Source organism: Pseudophryne corroboree, chromosome 10 (assembly GCF_028390025.1).
Source record: "Pseudophryne corroboree isolate aPseCor3 chromosome 10, aPseCor3.hap2, whole genome shotgun sequence".
Lineage (NCBI taxonomy): Eukaryota > Metazoa > Chordata > Amphibia > Anura > Myobatrachidae > Pseudophryne > Pseudophryne corroboree.
The window spans coordinates 189,077,058-189,103,866 of NC_086453.1; the positions used below are offsets into that span (position 1 = coordinate 189,077,058).

The 26,809-nt window shown below is 46.3% G+C and overlaps 1 protein-coding gene across 1 annotated transcript in view; it reads right to left on the reverse strand.

Moving 5' to 3' along the window:
* Nucleotides 1-26,809, reverse strand: part of LOC134965257 (L-amino-acid oxidase-like) — a 189,483-nt gene that overhangs the window by 62,710 nt on the left and 99,964 nt on the right. Inside the window, exons 4-6 of the mRNA XM_063941751.1 lie at nucleotides 9,056-9,257; nucleotides 8,229-8,297; nucleotides 299-432 (exon numbers count right to left, since the gene is read on the reverse strand). Coding sequence (XP_063797821.1) covers nucleotides 299-432; nucleotides 8,229-8,297; nucleotides 9,056-9,257 — 405 coding nt within the window. The remainder of the gene's footprint in view (nucleotides 1-298; nucleotides 433-8,228; nucleotides 8,298-9,055; nucleotides 9,258-26,809) is intronic.

Consider the following 26,809-nt stretch of genomic DNA (forward strand, 5'->3'; position numbering starts at 1 on the left):
TTGAATTTTTTTTAGCTTAGCAGGGCTGCACAAGCGATCGCAGCCCTGCTAAGCTAAAATACACTCCCCCATAGGCGTGTACTAGTTGATCGCAGCAGCAGCAGCAAAACGTTGCTAGCTGCGATCAACTCGGAATGACCACCAATGTGTAACCAGGATCGTCTGGGTACACATTATCCCATTGTACCCAGCTTTAGTGTGCTTCAGCACACGCTGACATTATCTGTATTATCTTGGGGCTCAATGCTAATAATGAAAACAGAAAAGTTAAAAGCAATTATTATCTTCTTTACTGTACCTGGTAGTGTTAAATACAATGTCGTCTATCAATGATTCAATGAATGAGATATATAAATTACTATTCAAATCCATGTAGTGTCCAAGCATTTCAACAGCTCCTGTGCTCAAACCTAATTCATTCTCCAGGAAAGACTGTTTTAAAAGAAGATAAAAAGACAAAATTGTCACAGTATTTATTATTGAACTAGAACTGAAAACGAAGTACAGCATTTAGTCAATTTTGAAAAGTAAATTGTGAAAAAAATCAAAACTATAATACATAATATCAATGGCGTCAATACATAATATCAATGGCGTCACCAGGTGTGGTAATACCCGGTGTGTTAGCTGAGAGTGACACAGGAAAAAGAAGGTGGACACTTTGGGCGCACGAATGTGTAAATAAAAGCTGCCTAGAAAACCAAATGTCCCCCACCTAAAAAGGGGAAATGGAGTGCAATAAAAAAGCAATCTGGTGTATGGTTCCTTGCCCGCTATTACATTAGCTCACACGTATATACAGTAGATCAGAAAGTATAAGTGCGTGCCATACTTTTTGAACTGTATAAGCATTAGCTGAGAGTGTTCGCACAGTAGGTGCACACTTGCAAAAGGAGCAGGGGTATGTGCCACCAAATCCACGTCCCCTGGAATGCCATTTTGGGGCAGTGCCCGATAACAGAGCCGGTGGAAACTCTGTACTGCCAGACAAATCCTGTCGCCTCTGTAGCCTACTGCAGTGCTGGCGGCTTACATTCCCTGGTGGACATCCTGCTGCAACTCCTGCCTTCCTTAGGGGGGAAAGGGGGTGTGGCCTGCTGTTATGCATTGGGGTTTGGCTGCACTGTTCTCATGGATGACAGCATTATAGCAGAGCAGCTCTGCTATTTAAGTGTCACCCTCTCAGATTGTGTCACACAGTGCGGACTGCACCCTCTGCATTCCTCTATTGATGCCACTGCATAATATAGTTATTATAAGAAAAATATAATAACAATGTATATTGTGGCACTAATGTCTAAAAGTTGACACTCATAATGAATTTTTGATGGAAAAATCTCCCTGCAGGATTGAGAGTAGAAACTCTTCCAAATACATAGGGTAAGTCCTTTACTTTGCCACTCTTTATAGAGGTGAATATGAGTCATACAGATGCAAATGGCAAGTTTGTATGTACAGCGCATGTGCAGATGCATTCTTGGGAGCACTGTCAAAGTGTTTTGCGCATTTATGTAGATCCGTGAGTATGGGAAAGGGAAACATGTATCTGACGGATCTCTTGCACCTACCATGGGGCCAGTGCCAGATTAAGGTCCACATGGGCCTGGAGCTTAGATTTAGAAAGGGCCTGTTATGTGCCATCGCAGGTAGTGTGATCAGCGCCGTAGAGAAGTTCTACCAGGTGGGAAGAGGGGGTGTGGTGATCTCCCCACACTACGGGGTCTATTCATGAAGCAGTGAAATGAGTGGAGAAGTGAGCCTGTGGAGAAATTTTCCATGGCAACCTTTCAGCTGCTCCGTAGAATTGTGTGGTATGCAAATTATAAATGTCACTTCAATGCTGATTGGTTGCCATAGGCAGCTTCTCCACTGGCTCACTTCTCCACACTTTTCACTGCTTCAAGAATCGACCCCTACATCACTAAGCTACCTCCCTTCACTACATCACTATGCTAGCTCCCCACATTACATTACTGTGCTACTTCCTCACACTATGGGGGTTATTCCGAGTTGATTACACAAAGCTACTTTTTGCAGCCCATGCGATCAACTAGACGCCGCCGATGGGGAGGGATTTTTTGCATAGCAAGGCTGAGAACGCTTGTGCAGCCCTGCTATGCAAAAAAAGTTTTGTGCAAAAGAAGACCAGGGTCAGACTTACTTACCCTGTGCGATGGATCTAGCGACGAAGGTCCTGGAATTGACGTCAGACATCCACCCTCCAAATGCCTGGACATGCCTGCGTTCACCTCACCACGCTTTGAAAACGGTCAGTTTACACCTCGGAACGCCTCCCGCCTGTCAGTCTTCTTGCGAATGCTGCTGCGATCACTATTTCCACTGGTCGCGTCGCTGGCCGGTAACAGCCGTCGTCAGGCAACGACGCGCATGCGCAATGTGCCCGCCACGCATGCGCAGTTTCGACCCGTTCGCACCGCTGTGACAAACTGCAGCATGCGAATGGGTCGGAATGACCCCCTATGGGCGTAATTCAGAGTTGATCGCAGCAGCAAATTTGTTAGCAGTTGGGCATAACCGTGTGCACTGCAGGTGTGGCAGATATAACATGTGCAGAGAGAGTTAGATTTGGGTGGGTTATTTTTGTTTCTGTGCAGGGTAAATACTGGCAACTTTATTTTTACACTGCAATTTAGATTTCAGTTTGAACACACCTCACCCAAATCTAACTCTCTCTGCACATGTTGTATCTGCCCCTCCTGCAGTGCACATGGTTTTGCCCAACTGCTAACAAATTTGCTGCTGCGATCAACTCTGAATGAGGCCCTATATCACTAAGATAGTTTTTCACACTACATCACTGCATTATATCCCTGCAGTAAATCACTACTGTACATCTCCACACTATTTAACTGCACTACCTCTCCAAACGACATTCCCGCACTATATCTACCTACCCACACCACAATACTGCGCTACCTTCCCACACCACCGTACTGCGCTACCTTCCCACACCACCGTACTGCGCTACCTTCCCACACCACCGTACTGCGCTACCTTCCCACACCACATTACTGAGCTACCTTCCCACACCACATTACTGTGCTACCTTCCCACACCAACGTACTGTGCTACCTTCCCACACCACTGCGCTACCTTCCCACACCACTGTATTGCGCTACCTTCCAGCACCACATTACTGCACTACCTTCCCGCACCACATTACTGTGCTATATTCCGCACCACATTACTGTGCTATCTTCCCACACACTACATCACTACACTACCTACCCACACTACATCACTACAATGTTCCCCACACATGCATTACATAACAGCTGTAAATCCCCACAGTATATCACTGCACTACACTTCACTAATCCTCCCTCCCATTACATGAGAACATACCCTACACAGTCAGTTACCTGGAAGACAAATGTGTCAGACCTGCACCAGACAACAATCTCTCTGAACAATTTTTCACCCTGACTGACATACAGTGTTGGACTGGGGAATGAAGGGCCCACCGGGGGAATGCTGTTGTACGGCCCATGCTTAAGGGTGTGGCCAGCCACCACAGAGGTTTGGCTAACCATTACAGAGCACATGTTCTGTGCCCCTTGGTAAATATATAATAAACCATGTTCTTATGAAGTATAATGTAACATATGTATAACTAGGAGATTCATCGCGCCCTACGGGCGCTCTTCACACCGTCATAAGGGGCTACGCCCCTGTGGACTGAGGGGGCAGGAGGTGTTGGGCTTGTTGGAGTTGTGGGTGTGTGTGGCAGGGGGATTGGGGAGGGTATGTCCGAGGCTGCCATAGGTGGTGGAGTTCCACATGTGGTGTGTGGGTGGATGGTGAAGGGTATGGGGGGCTTTGTAGTGTCCATGGGAGGGGTGGAGAGTAGGGTAGGGGGAGGTTGATGGTTTTGTTGAGGTTTCGTGTGAGCTGCAGGGGTGTAGGGGGGAGGGGAAAGTGAAGTTGAGGGTGCGGGCATGTTGGTAGGAGTGTGGAGGGTGAGTGTGTGTAGGGGAGGAGGGGAAAGTGAAGTGGGGGGTGCGGGCGTGTTGGTAGGAGTGTGGAGGGTGAGAGAGTGTGTGTGTGTTGGGGAGAGGCGAAAGTGAAGTGGAGGGTGCGGGCGTGTTGGTAGGAGTGTGGAGGGCGAGTGTGTGTGTGTGTAGGGGGGGAGGGGAAAGGGAAGTGGAGGGTGCGTGCGTGTTGGTAGGAGGGTGAGAGTGTGTGTGTGTTGGGGGGAGGGGAAAGGGAAGTGGAGGGTGCGTGCGTGTTGTTAGAAGTGTGGAGGGTGTGTGTGTGTGTAAGGTAGAAGTGGTTGCCGTGTATGTGGTGATAGGTGTTGGTATATGTGGGGCCATGAGGCTGCTACTTGTTTTCCCCCTTGTGATGGATGGGGTGCAAGTGGGGCTTGGTGCACCTGGTGGGATGGGTGATATGGGGGGCACGCCATATGTGAGTGGGTGGGTGAGGGCGCTGTCTGCACAACACGGAGTAACAGTAACACAGGCCATAGCTGTACATGCGGCATCACCCTGACAGCACGCCGCAACTGACTCTGTACCAGCGTTATCTCTCTCGCCGCTGCTGGCTCGGACCCGACGACCCTGCTGGATGTTTGGAAACAGACAGATTCGTCGGGTTGGAGGCAGCAGCGGCGAGAGAGATAACGCTGGTACAGAGTCAGGTGCGGCGTGCTGTCAGGGTGATGCTGCATGTACAGCTATGGCCTGTGTTACTGTTATTCCGTGTTGTAGACGGCGGGTCCCGGACAGCGTGTCAGTGGCTGCATGTGGGAACAGGCGACGGGCTAGTGCAGAGGCAGGGGTGTGGGGTGCGGGTGTCAGTGGGCTCCCGGGCAGTGTGTCCCGTCTGTGCCATCGGTGGCTGGATGCTGTGCTCCCCCCACCACCGGCCCCGATTCCTGGATCACACAGCCGCAGCGGCCTCTGCTCCCCCCACCGCCGGCCTCGATCCACGGGTCACGCATGCGCAGCGGCCTCTGCTCCCCCCACTGCCGGCCCCAGGTCACACAGCCGCAGCGTCCTCCATTCCCCCCCACCGCCGGCCCTGTTCCCCGAGTCATACAGCCGCAGCGGCCTCCGCTTCCCCCACCGCCGGCCAGTGTGTGCAGCGGTAGTGGGGAGGGGGGGAGCGGTGTGTGCGGGCGGGGTGTGGAGGGCGTTTGAGCTGTGAGTGTGTGGCCACGGCGCGGCTGCAATCTTACAGATGGTAGGGGGGGTTAGCGGCGGCCTAGGTTGCGGGTGTGTGTCCCGCCGTGGTGGGGAAGGTGGGTGTGCTAGGTGGTGGTGGGTGTTTGCAGGGGAGGGGTGGTGTTGGGTGAGGCTGTGTGGGTGTCCATGCTTACCTGTCAGTGTGGGGCGTCAGTGCACTGCTGGCTTGTGCCTGGGAATGGTGTGTGCAATCTCTGGCTGGTCCCTTCTGCTAGTGGTGTGCTGACACTGGGACAGGCCAGGAGGTGCTAAGTCCGCCCAGGTCTGTGACTCCACCCAGTGTAAGAAATGCAGGCACAGAGTCACAGGGCTAATATATAGGAGATGCATAATTCATGTGCACTAGGATAGAGACTGGAACCTAATCCCTAGAGGAGGAGGAGGGCCCACAGGTAGTGGGGCCTATCAGTGGTTTCCCCTGTTCCCCTGTGGGCCAGTCCGACTCTGCTAACACCCCCTCCACCATCCACCCCCCATATATGTCTCCCCCACACCTGCCCCCTCCACCCACAGCATCTGCAGACACCCTCCTCCATCTGCGGTCCCCCCCCCCCCTCACCCACCCCTCCCCCACCCATGGCACCCCCGCACCTGCCCCTCCACCACCTGCAGCGCCTCCGGACCCCCTTCCCCCTCTGCCGCACCACCCGTACCTGCCCCCCCCCCTACCCAGGGCGCCTCCAGACCCCCTACTCCACCCCCGGCACTCCCGCCCCTTCCCATCCCACAGCACCTATGGAACCCTTCACCCATCCGCAACATCCCCGCACCTGCCCCTCTCCCACCCGTGGCACCCCTGCCACTCCCCCACCTAAGGTGCCTCCGGACCCCTCCCCATCTGCAGCCCCCACTCCTCTGCCCCTCCCCCACCCGCAGCACCTGCCGACCCTTCCCCATCCGGGCCCCCCCCCGCTTCCGCCCCCCCTCCACCCGCAGCATCTACAGACACCCTCCCCCATCCGCAGTCCCCCCCGCACCCACTACATTCTGTACATCGTGCCCCGCAGGTGCTGTTCACGCCGTCGCAAGGGGCTGCGCCTCCTTCACCATCGCAATGCCCTTTCATTGTGCAATATTTAACCACTAACAAAGGAATGCAGGTAATACTCCATATAATACAAATATTGAACCCCAGAAAGGCATGCAAGGGTTAAGGGGGCGTAGCCCCTTGCGATGGTGTGAAGAGCGCCCGTAGGGCGCGATGAAGCACCTAGTTATTTGATAAGAGTGCCCCCAAAAAGAGGTTTACTTCTTTTTCCTGATTGCTTCTTTTTGTTAAAGTGAAAAACTTTCTGTTGATACAGTCAGTTACCTGCAAGGAGGATGTCTCTGTCCCCTTCCTCGGGTTCCTGGCTGCATGCACAGAAGTTCCGCCTCCGCAGAATCAGCATGGAGCGGACAGGCTAAGGTAGGACAGAAGTCAAGGAGTGGCAGGCCTGAGGATTGGTACTGGTGGAACAGAAGAAAAGAGGGAGGCAGCTGGGTGGGTATAGGAGCTAGAGGCGGGCGGGCCTGGTCCTAGAGGTGGGAGGGGCTATCTGGATGTTTCTGCCTATTCACTTAAAATACAGCAGCAGCAGGACAGCCAATGGCTGGGGGATGGACCAGCCACAGCATCCCAGCATGTACACCAGCAGAGGTGAGTAGCAGGACGGGCTGGACTTGGCATGGAGGTAGAGGGGGCTGGAGGCTGCAGTAGAAGGAAACATTTGTTTCACAGAGATCTGCAGAAGCTGTGGGCCTAAAGCTGCAGCTCCATCATCCCCATTGTTAATCCAGCCCTGTATGGGGCTGATGCAAGCACCTATACCAATAGTGATGGTTGCGGCAGTTGACGTAAAATCAATGTGCGAGATGAATTTGAAATTCCAGGCCCCAGGGCTGGTGACATGGGGGGTCAAAGGGGACACCTGTACCAGGACCCAAGGATCAGAGGGTCTCCAAGGATATGGCAATTAGTGCCCAGCAGGGATATGAGTCGTCTTGTCCAAATACTGCAGTGAGCTGTAGGTGGTGTGGTCTCAAAGTGACCGGAGCCTCTCACACACAGTGACTTTGCGGCGTGAGTCTGTGCCCACTCTACCGGGTCCTGTTCTGTTGCAGGCAGTTACAGGACATGGCAACAGCTCTGCTGGTCAGGATCCCTTGCCCTGTGCCGGCCTCTCTGGTGGGGTGTGAGGGCCACATGGTACCTGCTGCGCTGGTGCTGGGTACTGGGGAGTTTAGCGCAGGTGAGACTCTCCCCGGGGTAAGAGTGGATTGGTGAACAGATACAGGGCTTTGGGATGGGGTGGGGGAGCTCGGAATGCAGCATGGAGTCATAAGTAGATACAGACTGTGGGGTGTATGGGAGGAGAGAGAGAGGGAGACAGACTGTGATGTGTGTGGGGGAGTAAGGAGAAATATAGATAGATAAATATATATATATATTTATTACGTTTCTAATAAAGCGCAACAAATTGCATTGCGCTTTAATATATATATATATATAATATATATATATATATATATACTGCACTGCAAGATCCGGCACTCCTTGTCCCTGCTGGGTACCTGCTCCGGTGCCCTACTTAGGCAATGATGGCTCAGTATATATACAATGGAAGGCGACACTCGGAGACTGTCATCAGTTGAAAATATATATATAATCTGAGGGGGGCCCCAGAGATATCACTGTAATGGGCCCCAAGATTTCTATTGCCGGCACTGCCAGGCGCACGAGCCCCCGCATTAGCCCTATGGATTCTTGCATTAGCATAAGGCTTCTGCAGATGCCCACAACCACTTTATTTATTTTTACTACTGTGTCCTGTACACTATAATCATAATGGAATCAGTGTTAATATTTGGAAGCCAAAGCTTTGAAGAACATGAACATTGCTACAATGGTATACTGTTAAGCTCTAGCCAAAACCATGTTAATGTTGTTTCATCTTACAGAAAATCTTTTAAATTATTTTGTAGATACAGTAGGTTTTCAGTTACTGTAATTTTCAAAATCTGTCCAGAGTTAGTTACCTGTTCAGAAGCTTTGTCAAATTTCTGCCATATTTGAGAGCAATACCTGGCACTGACTTTCTTCAGAAACTAAAGAGGATAAATAAGAACAGCTTTAGTATCTGCTTAGGGAGTGAACAGTCAGATGGAGCAACAGTTATATTTCATTTCACAAAAATCACTATTTTAACCAATAGCTAGCTTAAAATATTTGCTCTCGCTCGGAAAATCACCCTGTGTGTATTTTTTTATTACGACTGGTGGGCAATAATCTACAGGACATGCAGGAGGGATAATGAGATTGACCACCCAGGAGAGGATCACAAATTGAGGCCGTAGGGGAATTCAAAAGCAGGCAAAGGGTACAAATTACCGTTCAAGAGCACAGCATCTCACACACATCGCCTGACTGAATCCCAAATGTGCACAAAAGTGCTCCCTACTCTATGTAGCAGCGAGCTGTTTTGTGTGAGTAAGGGCTGCCATAAAGTGCGGCTTATTCGGCCGGGCGGATGTCTTCGCTTGCAATTGAATTCCAACCTCCGTGTTATGGGAAGGGTGAGGTAACCTAAAAATATTTGTCATTTTATTTGAAAATATAAAAATGCCTTAAGTTACACATTAATATATGTTGCAGTCAGTGTATGTACATGCATTTTATATGAAACTAATCCATTATAAAAAAAATTACATTATAGCAAGAGTAGTATTGTAACCGAGGTAAGAGAAACTGGAATTAATACATATTCATGTGCAGAAGTCTAGCATTGGTGGCAAGTAAGGCTAGCGTTTTAAGGGGGGGGTTTACAAAGAAGGAGCACATGCAGTAGAAAAATTGTATACTGTACTTTTTCTACTGATCCAGAATACAGATCTTCAACAGATTTTCCTTCTTCCTCAGATGTCAGTTGGAATCCGAACAGGTTTGGTGTCTTCTCAACGTCCTTGTATGTTTTTCTTATATTGTTGAAAAAATAAAAATTGTCTTCATCTGACACAATAAAAGGGTTCAGTTTCAAACCAAACTGCTGAATATATTCACGCACGATCCTATAAAAATGAACAGAAACACTTTCTAGATCCAATCAGATACTATGATTCAGAGGTGGCAATACACAAATATTTACCATTCCCATAATTTATTCATAAATTTTCAATATTCTATTTCATTACAGTGAGCAATAATATGAAAGTGTAGTATATCATTAATAATTTAAAAGTTTGCTAATACCAACAATGCAACTCACTAGTAACAATCAAAAAATAGGCTTACATTCCCAATACTCCACAGAGACAGCACTGATTAAGGTACTGTAGTGAATGATGTGATCACTGCTAAGTTAAAGCATACTTTCCAACATTCTAGCTATCCCCTCCGGGAGTGGGAAAGCCAGGTCAGTACAACAGGTGGGGTGGCACAGTATCGGGGGCATGGAAAAAGTATGTAAAATTGGGGGTGGAACAGGGAACATGACCACACAATTATGTCATCATGGCCCTGCCCCTGCCACACAATGCCAATATTACGGGCATTGTAGGTCAGGAGGTGGGGCCACAATGACACAATTCAGTGCGACCGCGGACCGCCCAATTTTGACGAGTGCATGGGGAGTTTGTGGGTAGGTGCGGGGTAGTTGCAGTGGTGTGTGGGCAGGTGGTGTGGCCCAGAAACTTGCTCACTCTTCTGGGATGCTGGGAGCGCCACATAATTTTCAGGAACCTCCTGGCTGTTCCGAGAGAGTAGACAAGTATGGTCTAAAGGCCATTACTCACTTCATTGCTGCTAAATAAACCTGGTAATTCTAGATAACCTGCACAAAGGAAAATGCTGTACGTGCAGCAACCAAATTTATTTTTTAAGGTTACTATAATATTCCTGTTGGAATCTCCACCATATCCACAAATGGCTAACGCTAGTGTCCCTTCACTTGAAGCTGACCCCTTTTCCTTAAAGCTAGTATACTACAGTAGTACTCGGTTGCTAGCGCATGGACTTTGCAGAAGTTGAGCCTGGATTCTGTTTGCTCAGTACCAATGATTGTATCAAGTGAGCCATGGCACATGTTTGTTTTAGGCTACTGTTAAGTAAAACAGAAACATCATGTTTTTGTACCTTGCACTATATTCTAGATGTTCCCTTGGCTTCATCTGGAGTCCACTATGGTTCTGATTCACCTTGCTTTTATTTCCCTGATATTGTCAATGGAATACCAGCAACAGATTTCTGACTGCCTCAGTACAGAACATGTCTCCGGTTAACTCCTTGGTTACCAACAGTTGGGGTCCATCCCTGAAATTTTTAAAGTAACAACTGCTTTTCTGTACAACTGATTACAGTAGTCAAACATCTCATTATTTCTGAGGAAGCCGCTGAGAGTGATAGGAGGCAGGGACACACGTCAGGATCAGTGGCGTAAGTTTGTCACAGTTGCCCGGAGGCAAGTTCATACCAGTTGCCCCCCCTTATATTTAGATAAATACAGTATATGTATGTATGTATGTATGTATGTATGTGTGTGTGTGTATATGGAGTGTTCTGATTTTTTTTTATATACTGTATATATACATTTCATTGTCTCTTATTTTAAATCACACATTTCTTAGCAGTCGTACCCAGGATTAGAACCCACTGACAGCAGACACTTTACTGATGGAGCTATTTGCTCCAGTACAGGAAGCATGAGAATTGTAACTATATGAAGTTATGTGTAATTGTCAGAGAAGTAAGTTCATATAGTGAAAAGATAGCAGCAGCCATCAATTAACTTACCTCAAATGTGTCACAGAATGGGGGGGGGAGAAGAGCCCCCCTTCAGAGCAGGAGCCCGGCGGCAGATGACTCCGTTGCCTCCCAGAGTTCTGCCTCTGGTCAGGATATCTCTACTTTTATTGCACATGCCAGATTGTCCACCAAATGTCTGAAAAATGGCATCTCCCCTATATCACAAAACTCCAGAAGGCGCTGCATCAAAGGATAAGCACCAACAGCCCGGAGCATGATCAGGGTTGGAGACCAGAGGTAGAAAGAATTATCATAGACCATTTATCTATATCCAGTTACAGAATCTGCCTGGTCAGATAATTATAATCCCTCCTAATTGAGTTATATGGATATCTAAAAAGAAACAATGGGAGGAAATAGCCTAATAAATGATAATGTCGATATTATCTTAAACCATAAAGCTATACCTCTAGATACACTTTTATCGTGGAGCCGCTATGGCCGCCAGACTGAATACACGCGCTACGCACTTTGTACGCTATTTGCGTACAGAGTCCCGTACGTGGTACGTACTTGGCGTACACACGCCGCGCTGAGTGTACAGAGTTGATAACCTTAAAACCTTGTTAGTGATACAATGTAATGATATGATTACACTTTAAACCTTTAGCAGAAAAGTACTCCAACGATGTTATACCTTAAACCTTAAGTAGCGCTGGCGGTATAAAGTACCCGCAGTGCGTACACCTTATCAATACTTATAAACCTTATACAGTTAAATACGCTTTAAACCCTAGCAGGGAAATGAGGACACAACACCGATATGTAGTTGAACCACAGGGTTCTAAGGCCACAGTGGATTATTTCAAAAGGGATAACAGTACAAATCATACACTACAGGCTAACAAGATAAATCTAAACAGAATAATGGCTACAGTCAATGTACATACGTGAGAATGTTCGCTTGCGCAACCTGGACCAGTCCTCCGCTTATCAGGTAGAAAGCGTTCAGAGTTTTCTGACCGGCCAGGCAACAACCGGCTTTTTATACACAACTTACATACACAATACAATGGTTACTGTAATCTCATTGTCCATTGGACATCAGAGATGCATCTTCACATTACAGGAGAGGTCATAGGTTGATTTGAAAAGGTGGGCGATGTCTTTCTCAACTGCTCTTGGGGGTGGTATCCCCTGGATTCCCGCCGCATACATAATATACAGTAAATACAGTTTATACCTATATTCTACTTCTGCACATAACTATACGCTGGAACATACGATCTTTCTCTAACCAACACCGGAATGTTACCCTTAAAATACCCTGCAGTTGGATACTAGACATCACCTTCTAACCTTTATCTGACCCTTCCTATCATGCAAAGGCGAATCCCTTAGTTCTGGAACTGTTTAAACTGTTGATACTCGCTGATGTGGTGCGGGGTGGCTATGTGTAAAATGTGCACTATTTGGGTTAAATATGTAATGTTCTAATAACCCTCTATGCGCTCACAAACTCCGCCGTAAATACCCATACCACGCTCAGGAACGCGGGAGCGATCATACGCAAATTGCGGATATGTGCACGCACGGCGGAATAAGTGCACGCGCAGCGGGCATGTGTAAGGGGTTTGTACATGGTGTATGCATTACAATATTTTTTGACTTTGACAGTCCACCCTTTGTCAGTCAACAATAACTGCCACTATCTAAACATTAAACAGAAAAATATACAATACAATATTTACAGATGATTGGATAAAAATATACAATACATTATCCACAGATGATTGGATAGTAGGAGGAGAGGTGTAGGCGGGAAATGTATGACCTAGTGGGATAGTAAAAGCATGTATGTATGAAATCCATGTCTGAGGGGCATGTATCATCGTGCTGTATATGTTCTAGATAAGCTTCAAGGTATTGCGAAGTATACATTAAATCCTTCTTATCCCGTATTAAGGGTCTGTAAGTGGGCCAACAAACACTACCGAGCTCTTTTCGGCTTCTTGTTCCAACAAATGGGGTGCACATTTAGTTGATGATACATGGAGGGGGGAACACATGTGAATGCTAATATGTGGATATCACCTGTTGACTATGTGTGTCACTACCTGAAGGTTGTAGAGATGAAGATAAGAAACATATCAAAAATACATTCACATAACATTTGCGTAATCATTCTTGGGTGTTGATTGAAGTCTTCTCCGGATGGGTGTATTTTTGCTGAGGGAAAACAAAGGAGAAACGGGTGAAAGAAACGGACCGTGGAATTACGTCTTATCACAACATTGTCTCTATTGATGGGTCATAAATTAAATCAGTTGCTGTACCAATGCCCCCGCTCCTTAAACTCATCACTTTGGTACCGTGCTTGCGCCGCGTTAAAATTCGAACACACTTAAATATCAAGCCAATAATTATGACAACTCCCAGGATACAAAGGAGAAACTTTCCCACACTCATGATAACATTTTGGGCCCACTCTCCTAAACCTGAGAACCAATTTCGTGGGTTCAACCATGAGACCCAGCCGGTCAGTTCATTACTCACAGCAGTAAGGGTAAGGTTGTGTCTCCTTCGGAACTCCCACTTCAACTGTAAGATATCATCCATCTTTTGATCTATGACCTCGGTTGGGTCATCAGCGCTGTTTGTAATATACGTGCAGCACTTCACACCATACTGAGTTGCCAAAGTGACGCAGTACCCGCCTGTCACTGCTGTGATTATAATTGAGGACCATTCTGTGTTGGATCAGTTCCGTTTTGTAAGCTTGCAACTCCCTTCTTGTATACCTGAAGGTGTCATCATACATCTCGGTGATATTATCTATTAGGTTCGCTAGCGCATAGATATACCTATAATTTATAATTCCTCTGGCGGTGCGGGTGATGTCTAACGCGAGTAGGAATTGAATCCCGGTGGATTCGTGGATTAAATCAGAGGCTGCGTGCTCTTTCCTATCTATGAGGTGTCTCTTAACGATGTGTTCATAGTGAGTATGAGTATAAGGAGCTTGAGCACTGCGGTGAACGTCTTTCATTTTATTATGGGTTATGGTCATAACTTCTGGCAACACTCTTCCAATGTAACACAATCCCTCTGAGTTTGGGGCAAGCCACTTATACGCCTTCCTCCCGCATATGAAATAGGCATCATCGGGGAGAACATATGGGACAGAATATGACATTACCATATTGCAAACTTTCCAAGTGAAAAACCCAATCCCTAGTTCTCTCATCTGTTCAGTACACGTATCAGACTGTATGATATGCGCACAGTACCCTGGTGATACTTCTCCAACCCGCATGGTCTTACTTCCTAGAGTATACCTATACCGAAAATACCTTCTATTGTCGGCTATTTGGCGTATAAGTTCAGAGTCTACGGGTATCCTATCAGCTCTGTGTGAAAATGCCATGGTCTGGTTATTCCATGTCACTTCCCAATTTCCCAGCTTTCGGGAATTGGAAATGTTGAAACATACTAAGGACCTATCCACATGATATTGGTGGAGCTTCAAACTAGGGGGCCTAGAAATATTAAATTTCTTGTCCACCGGTCTCCCACCCCGTAATTCAAGTACCTCATCTATTGCTAAAGGGTATAGTACTAGTCCTGACTTGCTTTGACCTTGAGGTACTTGTGAGCACACCCAGCATTCTGTTTGGTTTAAAACCTTGCCCACTAGTGAGTGATAATCACTCAATGGATGACGGTCCATGTTAATATTAAGGCTGGACTGACATCTCTGGATGCACCCGTCCTCAACTATGTTTTCACAATTCCTACAAATACAATTTTCCTCACCCAATAACCCTTCACAGTGCCTCCTAGTTTCCTGACTACCAGGTCGTTTTCTGATACTCACCTTTGCTCGATGGATGTGTTGCTCTTGGAATTCTACAAATGCGTCCTTGCCATCAGAACCCATTCCAGATCCTTTCTCGACCTCTCTGGTACACTCACCGAAACAGACTGCTTTGGTCAACAACAGGGTCAACAGGAAAACCCGGAACGCAGTCTCTTGGGGTAAGTCCATCTTGTTAAGGGGAGAGAAAGGGGAACAACAAGGGGGAGGAAAGGAGGGTAATGGGAGATGGAGAAAATAATAAAAAGGAAAAAGAAAATTGGTGCGACAACCGCCTCTGGTCTTGTAGTTCTCCGCGCTCAGGTGCCGTGACAACAGTCCTGCCTCTCAAACTTCCCGGAACAGACACTCCAGTGATACGATGTTCTCTACACTCTGCTCTTTGTCACGGGCTCTCTCTTGGTCAGCGACCTTCTTACAGTGGGACGAGTGGACTCAAGTCTCTCGGCAACCTTTAATGCTGTTGTGCTGGTTAGTAAGACTTGGTATGGTCCTTCCCACCTGTCAATGAGGCAACCTGAGCGTAGAAAATTTCGAATCATTACATAATCCCCAGGTTCAATGTCATGACAATTACTGTTTGGTAGGTCAGGAATCACCAGCTTTAGATTTCTGTTCTGATTCCTCAGCTGCTGGCTCATCTTAACCAAATATTTTACAGTCACCTCATTATTGCATTTCAAATCATCCTGGGGATCAATCATTACATGGGGTTGTCGACCAAAAAGTATCTCAAAGGGTGATAGGTTAAGGGGGGACCTGGGAGTGGTTCTGATGCTGTACAATACAAGTGGCAAAGCTTCTGGCCACAACAATCCAGTTTCAGCCATCACTTTGCTCAGCTTGTTCTTAATAGTGCTGTTTACTCTTTCCACCTTCGCACTCGCCTGTGGGCGGTATGGAGTATGCAGCTTGCTATTAATCCCCATCAGTTTGCACATAACCTGAAAGACTTCACCTGTAAAATGGGTTCCCCTATCGCTTTCAATTATCCTAGGGATACCATATCTGCACACAAATTCCTGCACGATTTTCTTTGCAGTGAACGTAGCAGTATTTGTGGCAGCCGGGAATGCTTCTACCCAATTTGAAAACACATCAATACAGACTAACACATATTTTAAATTTCTGCAGGGTGGTAACTGTATGAAATCAATCTGTATTACCTGAAAAGGGCCGTCTGTTGGCGTGATATGGGATGGTTCTGTTGGTATTGACTTTCCAATATTCTTCCTCAAGCAGATAAGACATGTCATTGCTCTCTTACCCGCATGAGAAGAGAATCCTGGCGCACACCAGTAGGCTCTCACTAGCTTACACATACCCTCTTTGCCCAGATGAGTCAGACCGTGTGCCGCCTCAGCTAAACTTGGAAGATATGCTCTGGGGGCTACTGGCTTACCTTGTCCATCTGTCCAGAGTCCTGAGGACTCCTGGCCATACCCTTTTGTCCTCCAGACTGCCTTTTCCTGTGGAGAACACAAATTTTGCATTTCACTTAATTTTTGTGTATTGACGGTGTTGAATATCATCAGTGATGTGATATCCGTTTGTATGGGGGTGCTGGCTGCTGATTTAGCAGCTTCGTCTGCCCAGCTGTTACCAAGTGACACTGGGTCTTGACTGTAAGTGTGGGCTTTGCACTTGATAACAACCACGTTGTCAGGTTCCTGTATCGCTGTTAGAAGCCTTTTTATGTGGGATGCATGCGCTACAGGTGTGCCAGCTGCCGTCATGAAATTTCTGAGGCGCCATAGGGCCCTGAAACCATGCACTACTACATAGGCACACCTAGAATCTGTATATATATTGGCTGACTTACCCTTAGCCAATTCACACGCTCTGGTTAGGGCGACCAGCTCAGCAACTTGTGCTGAGTGCGGTGGGCCCAGGGGTTCAGCTTCTATGATACCTCTGTCATCTACAACTGCGTATCCAGTACTTGTAATGCAAAGTCTACAACCAAGCAAGTTTAAGCAGGAGACAACTTGAAACACATATGAAGTGGTTGTATTAAGTGCCAGATGCCATAACACAATGCTGAATGCAAGTTAACCATACACAGGTGAAAATAATGAATAGCACCTGAAGAAAGTCTCTTACTGCAAAAGGTGGAGGCTGACTGTAGCAGAAGTTGGAGCTGAAGTAAATGCTGGGACTTGTAGTTCCACAGGAATACTGGAACTGGGAGATCACTTGAAGATGCCAGAAATAGGAGATCGCTGGAAAACATGAAATTGAAGACTGGAGACTGGAAACTGGGGATTGGAACTGGAGACTGGAAACTGGAGATTGGAAACTGGAACCAGGAGACGCTATGCAGCAATTCGACACGTTGTCTAAGGTGATGAGACTGAGCCGATGCTCTGGACTTATACTCCCCTGGTCGACAGTCATTGGATACTTGGATCATGTGAGCAATCACAACGCAGGATTGGGTGCTCTCCGGTCAGCTGACCGCAAGTGTCATGACGGCACCCATGCTGTACAGATGGCCGGTACACAGGAGGGCACCCGCAAAATGGACTTCAGGGGTTCACCACAATAGTGGGTACTGCGCTCCGCAGACAGGATGCTCATACAGCCACAGACTGGGGCCTTGACCTCCGGAGGCCTGCACACCAGCACTCCGGTAAGTGAGACATCACTGAATGCTGATTCCTGACAACTACTTATCAATATCAACTGTATATGCAAATTTATCCCCCTCCAACTTTCACTCTATGAACACTATGCAACCCATTTGCAGAAAGGAACATATGTAAGATCAAGTTTGCATCCATAATCAGGGTCACAAAGATCTTCATTGGCACAATTGTGAGTTCACCTTCTTACCACATCTAGCAACTCCTGTCTGTGTAACCTAAACAATAAGCACTGTATTTCTATGTTTTTGACGCACTTACAATTTTTAATTTCTCCTTCAGTTACTTGTATATTTATTTGCAGTATTCACAAACCTCTTCATGCACATGCATGTAACCAAATTTTAATGCCACTGAACACTTCCAACACTGTGCTTTCACCTGCATTTCTGCAATTCTACTGCTCTGTTCATCGTACAACCACCACTCCTATTTCCAAATTTATAATCCTTTTTACCTCATGCATACTACAGCATGTCCAGCCTGTCACTAACACACCCCAACACTGCTTGTCTGCCCTATCCTTTTCTCTGTTCCCTGCTCCCACCTCTATCCTTCTCCCCTAGTCTCCTACATTTCCTTCTCTCTCCCCTCCTTTGTCTCCCATCCACTCCACTGCCTCACTTCCACTCCTCCCCAGATATCCCACTGTCATTCACCTCTACCCTACCATGGGCCCAATCGTCCACCACTCTGCCCTGCTCCCTCCCTCCTCTCCCAAACCTCACCTCATATACCTCTGTACCACACATTATGTCCTACATGCTCAACTGCTGCAGTGTCCCTTCCTAGCCCAGGAGCCAGCACCCTCACTACATCCTCTGTATCCCTGCCTTCTAAATCCATCTCACTTCATTGCTACAGCAACCTTGATAATCTCATTCCCATCACTCCCTCAGACTCTCTCCCTCTTTCCTGTGCCCGCTGGAAGGCCAGATCTGTCTGTAATAAACTGGTCCCCACCCATGACCTTTTCATCTCAAATTCCATGCATCTCCTAGCCATCACTGAATCTTGGAATACCCCCTCTGACACAGTTTCTCCCACTGCTCTCCCTGCTGGGGGTCTCACATTCTCACACACACCCTGACCAGGGGGTCGCCATGGGGGTGGTGTTGGGATCCTACGACCCTCTAGCTACTCATACCAACTCATATCACCAGAACCATCCCTTACATTCTCTACATTTGAGGTCCATGACATATGCCTCTTCTAACCTGTTCATCTTTGAGTAGCTGTCATTTACCACCCCACTGGCATGCTCTCCAAATTCCTTGATAATTTTGCTTCCTGGCTTCCTCATTTCCTCTCTTCTGACATTCTCTCCATTATCCTAGGTGATTTCAACATCCCTATAGATAACCCCACAAAATCACCTGCCTCTAAACTCCTTAACCCCACCTCTTCTCTTGGTCTCTCCCAGTGGACCATCTCCTCCTCCCATGTGAGTGGAAGCTCACTGGATCTGGTCTTCACTCGCCACTGTGATCTTTCTGATTTCTCCAACTCATTGTTCCCCCTCTCTGACCATCACCTGCTCACTTTTAACCTATCTCTATCTGCTTCTCCATCTTTACCACCTAAGACTACCATCACAAAGCATAACATTGAGGCTATTGACACCACTCCCCTATCTTCCCTGTTTGACTCGCTACTCTCTCCTATTCTCTCTCTTTCCTGCTCTGAACAAGCTACTTCCCTATACAGTACATCCCTTACCTCTGCTCTTTACTTTGTCGCCCCACCAACCACTATTCACCCTCGCACATCGACTCCTCAACCCTGGCACACCAAATGCACCAGATATCTGCAAAAATGCTTACGTACCGCTGAGCGACAGTGGAGGAAATCACACTCTAAGGCCGAATTCCTCCACTACAAATTTATGCTCTCATCCTACTTTGCTGCCCTTACTTAATAAACCTACCCTTGATCCAACCAATCTCTCCAACTACCGACCCATCTCTCTTCTCCCTTTTGCCTCCAAACTCCTTGCCTTGAGCTTATTGTCTACAACCGACTCACTGTCTTTCTTTCTTCCCACTCACTGCTTGACCCTTTCCAGTCTCGTTTCCATCCTCAGTCCTTATGAAAGTCTGCAATGACCTCCTTGCTGCTAAATCCAGGGGACACTACTCTCTGCTTATTCTCTTTGACCTCTCTGCTGCTTTTTACACTGTAGACCACCCTCTCCTCCTGCAAAATCCTTTACTCACTTGGTTTGCATGATACTGCTCTCTCCTGGCTGTCCTCCTACCTTTCTGACTGTTCCTTCTCTGTCTCCTCTCATGACTCCACCTCCCCACCCACTTACTCTACCAGCAGTTGTCCCCCAAGGTTCTGTTCTTGGGTTTCTCCTTTTCTCTCTCTACACATCCTCATTAGGTGAGATCATTAGCTCTTTTGACTTAAAATATCATCTTTACGCTGACGATACTCAAATCTACCTTTCCTCTCCTGACCTCTCCCCTGATCTTCTCACTCATATTTCCAACTGTCTCTCTGCTATCTCCTCCTGGATGTCCCAGTGCTTTCTTAAACTTAACATGTCTAAGACTGAGCTGATCATCTTCCCTCCCTCCCGCATAACCTCACCTACCACAATTTCATTATCCATTGATGGCACAACTATCTACTCTAGCCCCAAGTGCGATGTCTTGGAATAATACTTGACTCCTCCCTTTCCTTCAAACCACACATTCAGTACCTCTCAAAAACCTGCCATTTCCATCTCAAAAACATCTCCAGGATCAGACCCTTTCTCACCCAGGATGCTACTAAGACCCTCATCCACTCACTGGTCATCTCCAGACTGGACTACTGCAATCTCCTCCTATCTGGCCTCCCTCAAAAATGCCTCTATCCACTCAAATCTATCCTCAGTGCTGCTGCCTATCTTATCTTCCTCACCTAATGGACTACATCCACATCCCCACTCTTGCAGGACCTTCACTGGCTACCCTTCCCATTCAGAATCTAAATAAAGCTTCTCATACTCACCTACAAAGCCCTCACCCACTCTTCTCCCTCTTACATCTCTGATCTTATCTCTCTTTACATTCCCACCCATCCTCTTCGCTCTGCTAATGCACGCCATCTCACCTGACAACTGATTACCTCCTCCCACTCCCACATACAACATTTTGCACGTGCTGCTCCTTATCTCTGGAATGCTCTATCTCTCCCCATCCGACTCTCCACCTCTCTACAAAACTTTAAACGGGCTCTCAAGACCCAGTTCTTCCCCAAACCCAGCCAACTCTTCTCCTAACCCTCTTGTCTATGCTCACTGTCTACCCCTTCTGTGTCACTCCGGTCTGTTAATTCCTCACCTTTAGGATTGTAAGCTCGCAAGAGCAGGGACTTCTTTCCTCATGTGCCTTTCCATTTCTTACTTACACAATCTTAAACTCCTTACTCCCTTTGATGGCACCTAACCCCTGATTTTCTATACCTGTCCTATATTGTCTTGAACTGTAAGTGCTGTTTTCTTGTTTGCTCATTTGATTATGTACTGTGTAATGGGTGCTGCGGATCCCTTGTGGCACCATATAAATAAAGGATAATAATAAATAATAACTGGTTTTCAAATTGAATAATATCTCCCCCCCCCCTCCACTGACCTTACACTAAAGGGTTTAGCTTGCCTCATTCCAAATCTGCAGTTTGATACTTGGCTGTCACACGGTATTTCGTCTCTCAATGAGGTTACTGTGACCTGCTCCCTGTTATCATTTACTCAAATTCAATCACCGTTCTCCTGATCACATAAGAATTTCTATACATTTTTACAATTAAAACACTGGCTGATGGAGGCCACACATCTCCTCATAGAGTATCCCTAATACCTTAATACATACGAGAATTAATAGCTAAAAAGGACAGTAGAGGGGGTATAACCAGGTGGTACAACCTTCTAATAATTCTCAAACTCCGCTGAAATTCTCCAGGCAAAATTTGAGACTGACCTTGTATGCACTGTTTTGGGGGAGGAGTGAAAACTAGTTTTCCAAACCAGTTTCTGCAACACAGCTATTTTTAAATAACATATTTAATGTACAAGTTGCACTCACATAAATAAAAACTTTAAAAGCATATATAACCACAACAATGGTGTTTCCAACCAAACATTCTGTCAGTCCAGGGGCCTGGAGACCATCTGTAGCCAGATCTAATATGGCAAGGTATAATAACTCCCGGGTGCTGTCTGTAAATAGCTTTAGCAGTATCAGGTAGCCAGGTAACCTTAGTGCGGGATTCAGAGGAAAAAGTCCCTGTGCTCAAACGTAGGTTATGGACAGGGTACATTATATTGCAGAAATAGATTGACAAATGATGGTGGTACATACAGTAAATTGAAGGCTGATCCCACTGCTAGAATAGTCAAATCATTGATTACTCTTACTGATGGTGCGTTATCAAAAAATGTAATCACTAAATCTGAATGAGTATATCAACATAAAATATCCTTCAGTTCCCACCATCTATACTCTGCCAAAGGTCCGCAAGGACCCACTCCACCCTCCCAGTAGACCCATCATATCAGTTAGCAACAGCATCACATATAACTTGTCGGCAATAGTCAATCATTACTTGCAGCCATTAGTAAGAAAGACAAAATCATATCTTAAAGACACTGGAGATGTGTTAAAATTATTAATAAATACCATTTGGAATGAGAATTACATTCTAGTGTGTGCTGATGTGTCAACTTTATACACTATAATACAAGAAGAAAATGGTCTGCAAGCAGTGAGCTATTTTTTAAACCAATCAGACTATTCTACTAAACTAAAGGATTTCCTAATTGGAAGTATCAGATTTATTTTGAATAATAATTATTTCATATTCAACAGTACATATTACCTGCAGCGTGTTGGTACTGCAATGGGCTCCAGGTTTGCCCCCAGTTACACAAATCTATTCATGGCCTACTGGAAAGACCTTAAAGTATGGCAGATTTGATGACCAGCTGTTTGTTTGGGAGGGCTGTATGGAAGAACATCAAACTTTCTGCATGTCCTTGAATGAAAATAATTTTAATATTGAGCTTAAGGTCAATATGAGTACAAAGGAGATTGTCTTTTTGGATCTGTGCATATATATTAAAGGCGACACATTACAGACCACAATGTATCACAAACCGACTGACTCCAATTGCTTTATTGAAAAAAGTAGTCAACATCATGGAAACTGGCTTAATACCATTCCGTATAGGCAGCATATGAGGATCAAATGAAATTGCACTGAATCTGAGGTCTATGAAGGTCAAGTAACTGATATGACTAACCACATCTTAGAGAAAGGTTATGAAAATGAACTCCTTAGAGGGGTTCTACAAAAAGTAGATACCTTTAAAAGGCAAGATTTAATTTCTAACACGAAAACCAAAATTTAGAATGGTAAATTGCAATGGTCATTTATAACAAAATTCAACTCTCAGCATAGAGAGATTGAACAAGTGTTCAAAAAACATTGTAAGGTCCTTAAAAAAGACCCTATTTTCGGTAATAATTTACCTTATAAACCTGGTGTCATATATAGAAAGTCGAGTTCCTTGAAAAAGAAGTTAGTTCACAGCTCAATTGAAACATCTAAAAGAAGCAGTATACGCACACAAGGATTTCATTGGTCTGCTATGTGTAACGTGTAGAGCAACTAAAGGCAACAGCAAGCTAAAAGAATTCACAGTTAACAGTATTCAATATAACATTAGAGAATTTATAACCTGCAACTATAGGAATGTTATATATGCTATTGAATGCCACTGCGGACTACTCTATGTAGGCAAAACTAATAGATGTTTTAAACCTAGAATGTCTGAGCATCTGTATAACATTAGGAAGAGGCTAGAGACCCACTGCCTATCTGCCCACTTCAAAATGGCTATAATCCCAATGGCTGTAATCCCAAAGGAATTAAATCCTTTTGGGGTATTCAGCTAATTAATTACACCTGGCGCAACAAGGATGTTGAAATAAGACTGGCAAAATCAGAGATGCACTGGATCTATAAACTGGAGACTTTAGCACCACAGGGTCTGAACAGTGACTGTGAGTTAAAGTGGTTCCTGCAGTTTTAAGAAAAAGATTAAACTCCTTCTATTCTTCTATTCTTTTTACTCTTTATTGTGCTGTTTTGAGATATGTTATGTTTTTTTATGGTTATTAAATGTAACCCCTGTAAGTGATGGTTGTGCCTCCACCCATGCTATATTTTCACCCCAGGCTTGCTTGGGTAAGCCTGATACAAATAAGCATTTACTGTACCTGTAATACTAAGATAACTGTGCGTTTACCTGTTTTTTCCTTTGTATCTCGTTCCAGGAACCTTAACAAGGATGTTATCAAACTCACTTGGCCAGTACGGTAAGTATTAACTTTATTAATTGCAATATACAGCTTAATGTCTCATAGCAGGGTATCGTATCTAGGACAACATACTAATAACATAACCACTTCCCAGGTATAACCCAAAATAGTAATATATGCAGTAGGTACCCTATTCCTATACAGCTTTTGTGCGAGCAATACAAAAATTACCAAAAATTACCTCTGTTTATAACAGGGGAAAAAATATTAGTATTAGTTCAAGAATACCCAGGTTTCTCTTACGTCCTAGAGGATGCTGGGGACTCCGTAAGGACATGGGGTATGGACGACTCCGCAGGAGACATGGGCACTGTAAAGACTTTAGAATGGGTGTGCACTGGCTCCTCCCTCTATGCCCCTCCTCCAGACCTCAGTTAGTTCCTGTGCCCAGTGGAGACTGGATGCACTGCAGGGGAGCTCTCCTGAGTTTCTCTGAAAAGACTTTTGTTAGGTTTTTTATTTTCAGGGAGCACTGCTGGCAACAGGCTCCCTGCATCGTGGGACTGAGGGGAGAGAAGCAGACCTACTTAAATGATAGGCTCTGCTTCTTAGGCTACTGGACACCATTAGCTCCAGAGGGTCGGAATGCAGGTCTCACCCTCGCCGTTCGTCCCGGAGCCGCGCCGCTGTCCTCCTCACAGAGCCGGAAGATAGAAGCCGGGTGAGTATAAGAAGAAAGAAGACTTCAAAGGCGGCAGAAGACTTCAGATCTTCACTGAGGTAACGCGCAGTGCTAACGCTGCGCGCCATTGCTCCCACATACACACACAGGCACAGCATGGGTGCAGGGCGCAGGGGGGCACCCTGGGCAGCAATAAACACCTCAATTTAATCTGGCAGCAAGTTTAGAAACTGCAGGGGCAGTATGTTATAAAACCCCCGCCAGTATAAAGATATGAGCAGCACCGAAGCCCGCCGTCGAGTGGGCGGGGCTTGATCCTCCAGCACTAACCAGCGCCATTTTCTCCACAGCATGCTGCAGAGACTCTGCTCCCGGACTCTCCCCTGCTGCACACAGTAACAGGGGGCAAAGATGAGGGGGGGGGCACATTATTTGGTGCAAATATTATATGTTATAAGCGCTATTTAGACTGGGACTTTTGTTTTCAGTATATTGTGACACTGGGTGTGTGCTGGCATACTCTCTCTCTGTCTCTCCAAAGGGCCTAATTGTGGGTCAGTCCCCATATTTCAGTTATCCCAGTGTCAGTACGTGTATGTCGACATGTCTGAGGAGGAATGCTTGTTTAGGGATGATGCAGAGCAGATGGTGATCGTGTCTCCGTCGGCACAGCCGACACCAGATTGGGTGGACATGTGGAATGTTTTAAATGCTAATGTGAATTTATTACATAAGAGATTGGACAAACAGTGTCCAGGGATAGAGCAGGGAGTCAATCCATGGCTTTGACTGTGTCACAAGACCCATCAGGGTCACATAAACGTCCCCTTTCCCATATAGCAGACACTGATACCGACACGGATTCCGACTCCAGTGTCGACTATGATGATGCACGGTTGCACCCAAGAGTGGCCAAGAGTATTCAATGTATGATTATTGCAATAAAAGATGTTTTGCATATCACTGAGGACCCCTCTGTCCCAGACACGAGGGTCTGCATGTTTAAGGAAAAGAAACCTGAGGTAACGTTTCCCCCATCTCATGAGCTGAACGCTTTATTTGAAAAGGTTTGGGAAACTCCTGACAAGAGACTGCAGGTTCCCAAGTGAATTATTATAGCGTATCCTTTTCCCGTGACGGACAGGTTACGGTGGAAATCCTCGCCCACGGTGGACAAGACCTTGATGTGCTTGTCCAAGAAGGTTGCATTACCGTCCCCAGACGCAGCAGCCCTCAAGTATCCTGCGGTTTGCAGACCGGAAACTACCTTAAAATCAATTTATGCGACTACGGGTGCCCTGCTCAGACCGGCAGGGGCATCGGCATGGGTGGGTACCGCTATTGCAGCGGGGGCAGATAACTTGTCATCTGACATAGACACCCTAGATAAAGATAGTATTTTGTTGACCTTGGGTCACATTGAGGACACAGCCTTATATATGAGAGAGGCTGCGAGAGATATTGGGCTGCGGGGTTCAAGAGCCAATGCCATGGCAGTTTCTGCTAGAAGGTCCCTGTGGACCCGTCAATGGACAGGTGATGCGGATTCAAAGAGACATATGGAGGCTTTGCCTTACAAAGGTGAAGTGTTATTTGGGGACGGCCTCGCGGATCTGGTTTCCACGGCTACCGCGGGTAAGTTCTTCTTTTTTGCCTTAAGTTCCCCCACTGCAAAAGAAAACACCTCAATACCAGATGCAGTCCTTTCGGGCGCATAAGTTCAAAAAGGGTCGGGGCTCTTCCTTCCTCGCCAGAGGTAGAGGTAGAGGGAAAAGAACTCCAGCTACGGCTAGTTCCCAGGAACAAAAGTCCTCCCCGGCCTCTACAAAATCCACCGCATGACGCTGGGGCTCCGCTGCGGGAGTCCGCACTGGTGGGGGCACGTCTTCGGCTCTTCAGCCAAGTCTGGGTTCAGTCGGACTTGGATCCTTGGGTGGTCGATATAGTATCCCAAAGCTACAAACTGGAGTTCGAAGATGTGCCTCCACGCCGATTTTTCAAATCGGCCTGGCCAGCTTCCCCCCCAGAGAGGGAAATAGTTTCAGCAGCCATACAAAAGCTGTGTCAACAGCAGGTGATTATCAAGGTTCCCCTAGTGCAACAGGGGAAAGGGTTTTATTCGACCCTATTTGTGGTTCCGAAGCCAGATGGTTCGGTCAGACCAATTCTGGATCTAAAATCCCTGGACCTATATTGGAAAAGGTTCAAATTCAAGATGGAATCTCTCCGGGCAGTGATCTCCAGCCTGGAAGGGGGGGATTTTATGGTGTCACTGGACATAAAGGATACATACCTTCATGTCCCCATATATCCGCCTCATCAGGCGTACTTGAGATTCGCTGTACAGGATTGTCATTACCAGTTT